Source organism: Oreochromis niloticus, linkage group LG10 (assembly GCF_001858045.2).
Source record: "Oreochromis niloticus isolate F11D_XX linkage group LG10, O_niloticus_UMD_NMBU, whole genome shotgun sequence".
Taxonomy (NCBI): Eukaryota; Metazoa; Chordata; class Actinopteri; order Cichliformes; family Cichlidae; genus Oreochromis; species Oreochromis niloticus.
This window is the reverse complement of record NC_031975.2, coordinates 33,722,142-33,736,326: the sequence shown is the minus strand read 5'-3', so window position 1 is coordinate 33,736,326 and position 14,185 is coordinate 33,722,142. Positions and strand designations below refer to the sequence as shown.

General features: G+C 48.5%; 1 protein-coding gene across 1 annotated transcript in view; it reads left to right on the top strand.

Annotated features, from left to right (window-relative positions):
- tmprss15 (transmembrane serine protease 15) overlaps window positions 1-14,185 on the top strand; it is a 43,015-nt gene that overhangs the window by 14,442 nt on the left and 14,388 nt on the right. The window contains exons 9-12 of the mRNA XM_013265225.2: window positions 11,127-11,236; window positions 11,318-11,458; window positions 11,530-11,679; window positions 11,774-11,879. Of these exons, the coding sequence (XP_013120679.1) occupies window positions 11,127-11,236; window positions 11,318-11,458; window positions 11,530-11,679; window positions 11,774-11,879 (507 nt within the window). The remainder of the gene's footprint in view (window positions 1-11,126; window positions 11,237-11,317; window positions 11,459-11,529; window positions 11,680-11,773; window positions 11,880-14,185) is intronic.

Here is a 14,185-nt window from a genome sequence, read left to right as displayed (position 1 = left end):
CAGGTATCATTACTGCTAAAGGAGGCCGAGGAGTAACTAAACATCTGACACAATGAGCAGGAAAGTGCAGGAGGGACAGGTGAAGTAGCCATGGTGCTAACGAGTCGGCTACGAGCTAAGCTAGCGAAACAGTACAGACACAAGCTGTGTCCCAAAACGTCGGCTGCATCCTCCGGAGGCCGCATTTGAAGGCCGATTACGTCACAGCCCGGCGACGAAGGCTGTCCCAATTCGTCGACTCCTTCAAATGCGGCCGACAAATGCGTCCTTCATTTCCCCGAATTTGAAGGATGGGTTGGGTGTGTCCTTCGTGGCCCACCATATCCCAGAATTCATAGCGCGGTCCAGCCAAATTTCAGCTGCCAACAATGGCGGCCGCTACTAAGTTTTAAAATTAGTCTTATTAATCTTTCTGGGTCACAAAATAAACTTTTAACATATTTTCAGACGAGAAAGTGGCCGTGTAAATTTCAAATATCTGCTTGGTTTATCAAGACATCGCATATTTGCAAAAGTGCGCCGACGTTTTCGGAGACGTCTCTTACCTACCCGCTTGATAGCAAACCGGGGGGTTCAATGGTTGCTCGAGCCGGCGAGAGCAGCTGACTCCTGGCTTCATCATTTTCAGACCCCCGCTCTTTCGCTACTCAGATTAAACATGATATATAAGTCACTCTGATAACTTAAAAATGTGATTGTTTGCCTTATTTCGGTGTTTTATTTGTTCGTGAGTAAATCGGGTTGGCTGAGATCAAATTAAATTATTAGATTAAATAAAACTTTATTAATCCATCGGGGTTCCTCCGGGATTTTCACACAGCTGAATAAACGTCAAAAAGAAAACTGATTAAACAGAAGTGTGAGACGGTCGAGAATTTACGCCAGTGTCCTGTTATATTTTAGATAGCAAGGAGCAGACGGCCGAGTTTATTAAACTCCACCCACACAGCGGTGACGCAAATCTGAAGGCTAGACCGTCCCATTTCACAGCCTCGCACTTCCGGCCTTCTCGGTCTTCGGAGGACCCGGCCCACGTAGACTGCGAAGGCCGGGTCCTCCGAAGGATGCAGCCGACGTTTTGGGACACAGCTACAGTGAGTGAATACTTTGACTATAAATTAGGTAGTGAGTACACAGAAAGTGTGCTTCAGATGAAGCACGTGAAGATTATACTATGAACAAAAGAATGTATTTAAAAGTTTTTAATTAAATTGCTAAGCAGATAAGCTACTCAGAAACACCACTGTGTTTGAGCAGGAACAGGAAGTGATACTCTACCACAAAGCAAGCGAACACCAAGTGACAGCACCACCAAGAGTGCAAAAAAACAAAACAGAGTGCATGTGGTGATGTGATGTGTGTGGGAGCGTCCAGTCCTACACCTGGTTCAGGGCCCGAATAGCCTGAGGGAAGAAGCTCCTCCTCATTCTCTCTGTTTTGGCCTTAAGGTAGTGTAAGCATTTCCTAGACCTCTCCCATCCATTGTTGGGATTGGAGAGGTCCATCATGATCTTCCTGGCTTTGGTCTCTTTGTTTTTTTGCCTGTTCCGTTTGGTTTTTTAGCCATCAGAATTGATGTCTGAAAGCCAACAAAGATGCCCAACGGATTTACTTTCCCAAGTGGATCATCACAGCCTTGCCGTTTTGGTCCATTTGATTGACCTTTGTTGTTGTCATTTATTTTATTTTATTTTCAGTTGTTACAGATGGGACAGACATGGCTGGGGGATAGGAAAGGGAGAAAGAAAGATGAAGGAAAAGAAAACCAGAGGGGAAGAGGGACAGTGAGAAAGGACACTTAAAAAGAAAAACAAATCTCCCAGATCACCTGTTGAGAGAAAAAAAAGAAAAAAAGAGAGCAACATAATAACATAATAAACACAGCACCATCATATTAATCTAGCTAACAGTAAATAAATGTAAATGCTAAATATTGAATGTTGTTGTGCAGCCCGCAGGACCAACAGTGCACCATGTGCTTTGAGGTAGCAGCCAAGAAAGGTGTAGTTTGTGTCTGTGAACACCCGTGTGTACACCTGTGTGCACACCTGTGTGGATGAGCGCATTTGTATTAAAAAGGTTTCTCCATGCAACGATCTGCTAGGGAGTGTGGGGAGCCATAGCCCCGTTCCCCAGGGCATGAAGCAGGCATGGAGGAGATCCAGGCCCCAGACATCCAGAGGCCCCAGGGTGCAAGAGCCCAAGGAGGACCACCGGAGGGGCATCCTTGCCACCCTCCTGGGAAGAGCTGAGGAGAGCTCAAGACCAGGGGTCACCCAGCAGCCACGGAGCAGAAACCAGAGGTGTCATGTTACGGCTGTGTGCAGACAGGAATAGGACCCAAGGTGCAGACTCCGGAGACACAACGGTGAACTCAAAACAGCTTTATTGCTGAACAAAGAAAATCTACAAAACCTAAACTGAAAAGAATCTAACAAAACACACACAGGGAGCCACAGGGAGATACACACAGCATGAGGGACGACGCGACACTGACTCAAAGAAACACAGGGTTTAAGTACACTGGGAAGTAACGAGGGGAATGAGACACAGAAGGAGGGCACAGCTGGGAGAAATCAGAACTAACGAGACAAGGAAGCAAAGCAGGACACATTCACATAAGACCCGGACCTTCAAAGTAAAACAGGAAGTAACACAGACTGAACTTACAGACACAGACTCACAGGCAAGCACTACAGAGGGAACAGAGGTGGGAACAGGGCAGACACAGACACTGACTGGACACGAGGATATAGCCGACAGGGGAGACAGCAACTAAGGATAACACAGAGACATAAACCATCAGACAGAACTTCAAAGAAACCAAAGACTAGAAATGATAAATATAATAAACTCAAAACCCTGGGTCAACGACCCAGGCATCCTAACAGTACCCCCCCCCTAAAGGGCTGGCTCCCAGACAGCCCAAACCTAAACACCAAAACAAAAAACAACCCAACCAGGGCGGGCGGTGGGGGAAACAGGACGGAGGGCTCGAAACAAACCAAACAAGGAGCCAGAAACAAAAAAGGTGCAAACACCGGAGCCCAGAAAGCGACATAACAAAACATAGGCGCACGACAGGCGCAGGCGGCCAGGAAAAACAGGTCACACAAAGTTCAGGGGGCCGGCCCGGAGGACGACGACCCAAGAGTCCAGAAAAAAGTTCAGGAGGCCGGCCGGGCGGGAGGCACCGGCGGCGACGGAGCAGGTCAGGAGGCCGGCCGGGCGGGAGGCACCGGCGGCGACGGAGCAGGTCAGGAGGCCGTCCACGACGGCGAGGATGCCCAATCATCGGCCCGGAAGGAGGCCGTCCACGACAGCGAGGACGCCCAATCATCGGCTTGGAAAGTGGCCAGAAAGGACGAGCAGGCCGGACAGGACGTGCAGGACGAGCAGGCCGGACAGGACGAGCAGGACCAGGACGTGTAATCAGAGGCCTGGAAGGAGGCCGGCGCTGTAGAGGCGCAGGATGTGGTCCGGACGTCGGCGTGGCCGAGGCAGGACCAAGCGAAGCTGTAGCCGAGGCCAGACCGGACGAAGGCGAAGACTCGGAGGCCAGACCGGGCGAGGGTGACGCTGCAGGCGACGCCGAAGCTGGACCAGACGACGGCGGAGCTGAAGCCGTAGCTGGACCAGGCGAGAACGAAGCCGTAGCCGTAGCTGGACCAGGCGAGGACGAAGTCGTAGCCGTAGCTGGACCAGGTGACGGCGTGGGAGCCGCAGGTGGTGGCACTGCAGGCGATGGCGTGGGAGCCGCAGGTGGTGGCACTGCAGGCGACGGCGTGGGAGCCGCAGGTGGTGGCGATGAAGGCTGGACGGGCCCTTCGGACCCTCCAGCGGAGGCAGAAGGCTGGACGGGCCGCTCGGACCCTCCAGCGGAGGCAAACAAAGGCTGGCGCGGTTCTCCAGAACCCCCAGCGGGAACAGAAGGCTGGACGGGCCCCTCGGACCCTCCAGCGGAGGCAGATGAAGGCTGGACGGGCCCCTCGGACCCTCCAGCGGAGGCAGATGAAGGCTGGACGGGCCCTCGGACCCTCCAGCGGAGGAAGACGAAGGCTGGACGGGCCCCTCGGACCCTCCAGCGGAGGAAGACGGTAACTGAGCAGGCGACTGAGCTGAGAGGTGAGCTAACGTTTGAGCTATGGATAGAAGTTTAAGTTCTATTGACTGTTGTAACGATGGTAGTAATGGTGGGTTAGGTGGTGGATTAGCAGTAAGCTGAGCTAGTTCCCCTGAGCCTCCGGAACCTGAAGAAAACTGCTGGACGGGCTCACCTGAGCCTCCAGCGAGGTCAGAAACAGGTGCAGGTACCTGCCGGATACCGGCCTCTCCCACCCGAGGAGAAGGTACGGGTGCCGCAACAGGCACCGGAGCAGGGACCAGCTGGACCTCAGCCTCCCTCACCTGAAGCTCTGAAACAGGTGCAGGGGAATGCTGGGCCCGAGCCGCCCTGGGAGCAGGAACACAACTGGGCGAAGGAGCAGGGTCAGAAAACACAGAATCCTCTAAAATGTTTTTTAGCTTCCTACCACCACCATGTGTAATAGTCCTAACAGTCTCAGTTTTAGCAGTGTTCATATGATTGTCTTTTTCCAGCTTAGAGGGAGCAGAATGAAAACAGTCATTATAACTCACCACGGGGAGTGGCTCAGCAGAGACAGAGTGGCGACTGCGTGAACGTCGCTTTCTCCGGGAAGTGGAAGGTGGCAAACTGGGCTGCGAACCCTCCAAAAGACCGGGCTGCGACGAGGAAGCAGAGAGTTTGTGAAGCTCAGAACGTGGCAGACCCAAAAACAGAGCGAAGGATTGCAGCGGAGTGAGTCTAACGTCCGGCGTCACGTTATCCCTCTTCCTCCGCCGCTTAACCTTCTTGTCGGACTGGTAATCCAGGGGTGGAGGCGGAGGTGTAGCGACTGGAGAGAATGAGCACGTGCTCAATCTGATCGCCCGAGGCATAGGCGCCGGCTCGGCCGTGGCCATGGCAGTTTGGAGGCTGCGGGCCCTCCGAAAGCCAAACGAGACCCATAGAAGGGTGACTGGAGCTCCTGGGCATGCTTAGCCTCCTGCCTCACGCTCTCCTTGAGGAAGGCAGAAACTGCGGGTCGCCGATACCAAACGGAGTCTGCTGGGTCCATAGTATGGTCGCGTCGTTCTGTTAAGAGTGGCTGTGTGGCAGGCTGGCAAGGAGGAGTGGTGGACCCAAAGTGCAGACTCAGACTCAAGGGATGAACTCAAAATACTCAGCTTTATTTGCTGGCACAGGGAAACAAGCATACAAAGCAAAGCAAACTAAACTAAACTAAACTAAACTAAACTAAACTAAACTAAACTAAACTAAACTAAACTAAACTGGGAAACAACATAAACTCACGGGAAACACAGGGAGATACACACAGCATGGGGGACGACGCAACACTGACTCAAAGAAACACAGGGTTTAAGTACACTGGGAAGTAACGAGGGGAATGAGACACAGAAGGAGGGCACAGCTGGGAGAAATCAGAACTAACGAGACAAGGAAGCAAAGCAGGACACATTCACATAAGACCCGGACCTTCAAAGTAAAACAGGAAGTAACACAGACTGAACTTACAGACACAGACTCACAGGCAAGCACTACAGAGGGAACAGAGGTGGGAACAGGGCAGACACAGACACTGACTGGACACGAGGATATAGCCGACAGGGGAGACAGCAACTAAGGATAACACAGAGACATAAACCATCAGACAGAACTTCAAAGAAACCAAAGACTAGAAATGATAAATATAATAAACTCAAAACCCTGGGTCAACGACCCAGGCATCCTAACAAGAGGGGCTGCAGTGGCGAGCCTGCGGGCTCTGCCGGCAGGCAGCTGTGCCAGAGTGAACCGAGCCACAGGCCCAGAAGTCGGAGGCCTGAGGAGCCCCCACACCCCACAAGAGGCCCGACCGAGCCACGGGCGGCAGACCCCGCCATGCAGCCACCAGGAGCCGGTACATACCTGAGCTCCCAGCCCCAGACACCAAGAACCACCAATGCACCGACGCCTGAGGGCATCAGCCACCGGCAGGGAGTGTGGTGAGGGGAGATAGGCCGCCATACTTTCGAGGGCCTGAGATGTCCCCAGGGAGGTGGAGTTTAAGATCCGACCTGACATATAGACACAGACAAACAGGCACACACAGACACAAACATGCATTCCCAACCTCATGCACACATATACAAATACTCAGCACTCACCCAACGTAATGACAGACACCAATGGACATTGTACACACAATCATACTCCCCAAACGTACTCTATAACCGGGGTCCAGGTACTCTAGCCCCCAGAGGAGGAAATTGCACCTAGACCCAGGAGATGTTACCCTTTTCCCAGGGGGGGAGACAAGACCGCATACAAAACCCCATACCTCGTTCCTCCTGCTGCATGCTGCTCTAAAGTGCATCTAAAACATGGGAGGGCATGGTGCTTCCTGCCAGAGAGCAGCAGATGTCAGCACGGCCCCTCCCGAGAACCCTCAATGTCCAGAGGTGAGGTTGAACACACAGACCGTCCTCTGGACGCCGTATAACGTGCCCACCCCCAAGGCCCTATATGTATATGTTGTGGAATAAAATTAAGGCACAGGTGGCCAGAAGGGGACGGGGGGGTGCCTCCCCTGCACCCTAGTGACGCACCTTCACCCCAAGGCCCTGCATGTGTTGGTGATTGTGGTGGAGCGGGAAGAGGGAGGCAGTCGGAGATGGGGAGGGAAGGAAGGGAAGGGCAAGCAGCCCTCCCTGGGGCCAGCTCCCCCACTGACCCCAGTAGGTACCCCTGCCCTCTGGAACCCACCAAGGCAAGGGAGCCCAGGCCCATCCAGACTGGGGCCCACGGCAGCAGCATCGCAAAGCCCCACAGGACCCAGGGCTGACCCCACCGCAGAGGAAACTGCACCCACCCCATCATTCAGGCTACAGAAGACAATAGACACCATGGTTAAGTCCATTCCCATCCTCTCCTATGTCTCTCCCCCACCTGCAGAGTGAACTCCTGCAAGGATGAAACAACCTCCCTGCCAGTTGAAGAGCCCCCAAATTTGGCCGATGCACCAGAGGCCCCCTGCGCCAGGGCTGAGCCCCTGTGCACCCACCCGCCCACAACCTCGACGACACACCAACGAGGACCGAAACCCCCAAGGCCCAGCCAGAGCCCCAGCACGGAGGCGGAGCACCCCCAGGACCCAAGCCCTCACGCCCCCACCCAGGGGCAGCCAGGGTACCAGGCCAGTAACCTACGTCTGCCAGCACAGACCCTCCCACAGCCTGCTACACGCAGCCATGAGCCACCATCTAAGAGCCACCAGAGCCTCTAACTAGGTCATGACCACAACCCCTGGGTTGAGCCTTCCAGGGACAACGTCCCTAGGGACTCTCCAAACGCCCTAAGCCCATCCCTACCTCCACATCAACCACAATATCGAAGGCGGGACCAAACTACAACCCCCCACCCCCGCTAGGTGATGGAGCCGATCAAAGGAGCCCAGAGGGATTGATCTAATGTGCTGGCAGAGGCTGTATCAAGACTAATGTGATCTATTAGATGGTTTTTATATTGGTTAGAGTTAAGATTATTTTTTATTTTTCCAGTTCATGAGGACTGTTTTCTTGGCAAAAAAGTAAAAACCATGTGGACTGCCCAGCAAACACGCTAAAGGGGAAGTTGGAATTTTACATTTCAGACACTTTGATAAGTCTTCACATATCTCGCGCCAAAACTTCTGAACTGGTGGACAGAACCAAAGAGCGTGGATGTAATTGTCCGGTGTATTGTCTTGACAGTGTGAGCAGTTGTTGGAAGACATAAAGCCCATCTGGAACATCCGATGACCTGTATAGTGCACCCTATCTAGTATTTTGTATTGCATTAATTGCAGACTGGGAATTTTAACCAATTGAAAGGTTTTTATGCATACCTGAGACCGGAAGTTTTGGTCTAAGCTGATCGATAAATCTGTTTCCCATTTAGCAATAGGAAGGGACATTGATTAACCCTTGTATGGTGTTCGGGTCTGTGAGACCCATGCCATTTAGAGGCCGTTGCCCCTTTAGGCAGTATATACCATCAAAACCTGCAAAATATGGTATAAGGATATGTACACTTGATTAGAACTGATTTTATTTTTTTTATAACATTTTATTGACAAAAAACGAGAAGCACATTAATTCATAAATGTGATCGAACAAAGGTAAAAGGAAAAAATTAACCATGTTTGCTGTTCACATGGCTCGTAATTGGGATAAAGTAAACATCTGTTGAGTAATTTAACATAAAATTGTTTGATAGTGTTAATTGGAAAGCCAAAACTCTAGCGGGTCCACCAGACCCATGAACACTGGCTGAGTAACAAAAATACGAACACCATACAAGGGTTAATCTGTTTTAGAGTGTGTTATGTATGTTTTAGACAATAATTTGGGGATTTAAGAGTAAGAAATTGTACCACACTTGATGGTGTTTGTAATTCAACTTGACCGGGTTTAAATTTCTTTTTTAAAGTCTGTTCCTTCTAATATATGTTTCAATTATTTAATTCCTTTACAACTTCAATCTGAAAAATTAATCATATTTTTGTTTTGTAATATGTCAGGGTTGTTCCAGATAGGTGTACGTTTGCATGGGATTATATTGATGCTTTTAAAGCATTCATGTTGTTTGATGTTTGAGCTGATTAATGGTAAGTCTGAAATCTCTAGATTATTGAATAGTGCCTGTTCTACATTTAGCCAAAGCTCGGTACCCCCAGATACTGGAAACTGTCCACTCTCTCCACTGGCGTGCCACTGATGATCAGGGGAATGGCCTTCGCTATCTTACGATGCTGTGATTGCAGCCATTCCACAACTCTCTGTCAATGGTACTCATGGCCACTGATCAGTGGTCTTTGATCAGTGTGCTTTGATCAGTGGTTGTTGATCAATGGTCATGAGAATTTGCATACTTATGATGAAAGAACTGACCTCCCAGCCCATTGTTCCTTCAGTGGTGCTAGTTTCTGTCATTATGCAAATGTACTGTTGGTTAAACCTGCAGTCAGCTGAGACTGAAGAAGTCACTTGGATGAGTGACGAAACGTTTCTCTCACTGAAAACACTACGTCCAGATGAACAGAATCAACCTTTGGGTCTGTCACTGATTGGGGTCTGTCTGTGAGGAAGTTGAGGATCCACTGACACAGTTATGAGCTGAGTCCTAGATACTTCAACTTGGTGAAAAGTTTAGAGGGAATTATTGTGTTGAATGCTGAACTGTAGTCCACGAACAGCATCCTAACATAATCCCCTCTGCCAGTGTCCAGGTGACTCAGGGATGTGTGGAGCAGGTGAGGTATGGCATCGTCTGTGGAACGATTAGTCCGGTATGTAAACTGAAGTGGGTCAATGGTGGCAGGAAGTGAAGAGGTGATATGATCTCTCATCAGTCTTTCAAAACACTTCATTACTATTGGAGTCAGTGGTACTGGGCGGTAATCATTGTGGCAAGCAAGCTGTTGTTTCTTCGGGACAGGGACAGTGATGGACTCTTTGAAGCAAGTGGGAACCACTGCTTGGTCCAGGGAGAGGTTGAAGATCTCCGTAAACACTGGTGCTAGCTGGGCAGCGCAGGCTCTCAGGACCGGACCAGCGATTGCATCTGTTCGCCCTGGTGAAAGCTTTCCTCACGACATGCTCTGTGATGATGAAAGCGTTGTCTTCACTGGTGCACTCCGTGCACGCACAGCCATTTGTTGTTTTAATTGCTGCAGTGTCAAAGCAAGCATAAAATGTGTTCAGCTCATCAGCCAGTGAAGCCATTCATCACAGAAGAAGCTGGTTGTTTATAGTCCGTTATTGTCCGCAGTCCCTTCCACAGGCTCCTAGAGTCACACTGTTGTAGCTGGGACTCTAGTTTTTCTCCGTAGCTCCACTTTGCCTTTCTGACCACGCTGTGCATGTTTTAAGATGCAGCTTTGTGTTGGTCCATATTACCGAAGACGAGTGCTTCATTGTTGGCAGCGGTGTGCGATCTCAGAGTGACACGGATGTTTTTATCCACCCACGGCTTCTGGTTGGGAAACGTTCGGATGATAGTTCTTTCTACTGTGTCATCAGCCAGTTTCCCAATAAATCCCACCACAGCTTCTGTAAACATGTTGATGTCATCAGAACTGCGCTGAACATGTCCCATTCTGCATCATCCAGTGCATCCTGCAGCGCGGTCACTGAGTGGTCCATCCAGCGTGCGACCTCCCTCCGGATTGGTGCTTGCTGCTTTAGCCTTTGTTTGTAAACAGGCATAAGGAAGATGGCGGCATGGTCCAGTTTTCCAAATGCCAGCAGAGGCTGTGCTTTGTTCAAAGTAAATCAGCAGTATAGTGTAATACAAATCAGTCTAATAAATCTAATAATTTCACCTTTTCTAAATCAGGAGCATAATGCAACCTAGAACTATATAATGATTTCACAATCTTTAATCAGAGGTATAATGTGGCCTTTAGCAATATAATGATTCTACAATTCTTTAATTAGAGGTATAACGTAGCATAAGACAGTGTAATAATCCCACACTGTCCCTGAAGCCAGATAACACACACCAATTAGTTAAACTGCAGGAATGTCTTAAAGACATAAAGACCTGGATGGCCGCTAACTTTCTGCTCCTTAATTCAGATCAAACTGAGGTTATTGTACTTGGCCCTGAAAATCTTAGAAATATGGTATCTAACCAGATTCTTACTCTGGATGGCATTACCTTGGCCTCCAGTAACACTGTGAGGAACCTTGGAGTCGTTTTTGACCAGGACATGTTCTTCAATGCACATATTAAACAAATATGTAGGAAAGTCTCTAAATTAGGAAAAATCCTAATTATAGAGAATGATGCTGAAAAACTAGTTTATGCATTTATTACTTGTAGGCAGGACTACTGTAATTCATTATTATCAGGATGTCCTAAAAAGTCCCTGTAACACAGATACAGTAACATTCACACTATCACAATCAGTGTAACACTCAGTGTAACAGACACACCCTAACACAGGAATGGTGAGTTCTTTGTAAAACAGACATTAAAACAAGCTCTTTCATTCACTAATAAAGAGTTGTGTTGTTTTCAGGGTCGATGACGGACTTTCAGTTCAGGTTACCTTCCCTCAGTTTGAAACTGAAGAAAACAGCGACACTCTGAGGCTTTATGAAGGTGTGGGACCAAACAAAGTCCTCACAGGTGAATCCCACAGTCAGTCTAAACAGACCTCACCTGCTATCCTTAACTCAATGACTCATCTCCTGTTTTAATGATTGGCAGCTCAGTTCTCAGGCTCCACCTCTCCTGGAAATGTGTGGCTGCTGACCAACCAATCAACTGTGGAGTTCACCTCTGATGATATCAACAATCTGTCAGGGTTTATAGCCACGTACAGTGCCGCCAACACTTCCACACTGTCCAGTAAGATGTGATAAACAGACCATTACATGTTCTCTGAGTGTTCCCTTTACCTGATGTGTTTTTGTGTCTAGACGAGGACAAGCTCACCTGCACCTTCGAGCAGGGCATGTGTTTCTGGAGGCAGCAGCAAGATGATAACGGGGACTGGTTTCGAATCAGAGGCCCCACTTTCCCGAGTTTAACTGGCCCGAGTGTCGACCACACGCTTGGTAACAGCTCAGGTGAATTTCACGTGGAGATCATTACTACTGAATCATCAGTCAGTATGATTTAAAGATTGATTCCAATTAATCAGTTTGTATTGAATGCCATCAGGTTTCTACATTGTCACTTCTAAGAGTCCTGGCCAATGGGAGAAGAGCTTCAGGCTCGACAGCCTCCCTCTGACTCCATCCATGCAGCCCATGTGTCTGAGCTTCTGGTAACAAAATATCATTGTTAAATTACACCAAACTACCATATGAAGCCAATCTTCCCATACTTCTCTGTGCATGCACAGGGGTGTGGGAGTGGCTGTAGCTCAGGAGGTAGAGCAGGTCATCTACTGATCAGAAGGTTGATGGTTCGATCCCTGGCTCCCCCTAGTCTGCATGCCAAATGTCTGTCAGCAACCTTGGGTAACCGATGAATTCATAGGAGAGGATGCATGCATTCATACTCCGATGAATGTGTGTAAATGTAGTTAGTAAGCACTTAAAAGCATAGAATGTGTGATGTTGGAAAACCAGGAGTGACCATTGGGAGGCCAGTCAGAGAAACCTGATACAATAATGCCAGCTGAAAGTACAGAAATGCAAGATTTAGGGTTGTAAAAGACCGTTGATGACACTGATTTTTAAATCAGTTTTGTCAGTGGTGAACTCAGTAATCTACTACTACTACTGCCCGTCACCCCTCTCAAGGTATGGGCCGCCAAAGGTAGATCTCCAGACATTTCTGTCCTGCGCCATTCCTTCTAGTTGGGTCCAGGTGTTCAGTAAGCTGCTGTACCTGTTTTCTTAACCATGTTCACAGTTTTGAAGAGAAATCTCACCACAGTTTAGGATTTAGGTATTGGGCACTCATGTGATATCATCTATTTATGAACGACCAATACAGAATCAGCCTGCAAGGGTGACAGTTGTTTAAAAGAGAACAAGTGATTCAAACGAGTCTGCTAGTTAAAGTCTGCAAATTCCAAACTTCAGAGAGAAAAATGCAGACTTTAAATGTATCATCTAACTCCAGCAAACATGACACAGCTTGCAAAGGCAACCTGTTGAGTAGAAAGAGACCTTTTACACCACAGAAGCTCAATAAAGCTTCATGTTGAAAAGCTAAAAAAGCGAAGATGAACTGTAGAAAAAAAAAGTAAGGATGCAATGATACTAATTTTTTCAAACCAATACGATACTGATAATTGGATCTGAGTACTTGCTGATACCGAGTACAAAAGCCGATACTTCCACCACACACACACACAAAAAATCAATGAATTGGAAGACAGGCTTTATTTTATTCTCTACCAATAAAAAATAAAATATTAATAAAAATGACTACAAAATAAAATTTCAAGTAAAAAATAAGCACTTCTGTTTAATCATTGCGGAGTATCCACATTGTGCATAGCCAATCTGAAAGCTTGAGTCTCACACAGTTAACTACACAGTCACAGATACACACAGTTGTATAGAGTCATAATTCACACACAGTCACACAATTACAGTCACACACAGTCAAAGGTAAACACACAGGCACACACTCACCTGGGATCGAGTAGCGTGGCGATGCTATAGAGTGGGTTTTCCTCCACATCAGTGAGCCGCGTCCTGACAGCTGCAGCCAAGGTTCCCTTCATTGCTTTGATCCCATGGTCCTCATCAGTCTCCCTTGTTAGAAATCTGTGGAGCACAGTGACTGCTGGAATGACGTCTGCGGCCATGGCATCTGAAGAGCTGACTTTTCGAGTTAACTCCTCGAATAGACCCAGAACAGACATCACCTTCTCCAGCAGTGTCCACGGGTTAGCCATGAGAGTATCAGGGAGTCCATATTCAGACACAAATATTCCCAGAGCCTGTTTCTGCTCAGTCAATGACTGTATCATATAAAAGGTGCTGTTCCAACCGATCTGAACATCTTGCTGGAGCTGCTTTGCAGGCTGGTTGATCTGTAATTGAATGTCCTCAAGACGAGAGCTGGCCAGAGCAGAATCTTTAAAATATCCAACTATTTTGCGGCCAACTGCCACCGCATCAGCAACACTCCTCTGTGACAGAAGGCTCATGAAAAACAGGCTGGAGAGTGTGAGCAGAACAAGGTAGGCTGGGCAGCTCACCATCACTCATGGCCTTTATCATATTTCTTGCGGTGTCCCGGAGCACTACGTGGACGGATGTCTTTGGTATATCCCAGGTCTGGGGCATGCTATTGAAAAGCAGCTGCGATGGTTTGGCTGGTGTGTGAGCCCCTGAATGACTTTGCATGTAGTGTGACTTGATGACGAACAAACTCCTCATCAATCCACTGCACCATTAAACTGAGGAGTGACAATGGGCACACACTGCTTGTCCAAATGTCTGTAGTGAAACTTAAGGCTGAAACCTCCTGCATGGGGTTATACACGTGTTTTTTTACCTCTTCAAAATGTTTTGGCATCATTATGTCCGTGATGTATAGGTATAGGTGGCTGAGAATCTAATATCGCAGCTCGAGTATGCTGAGAAGACAGCGAAATCCTACGTTTTC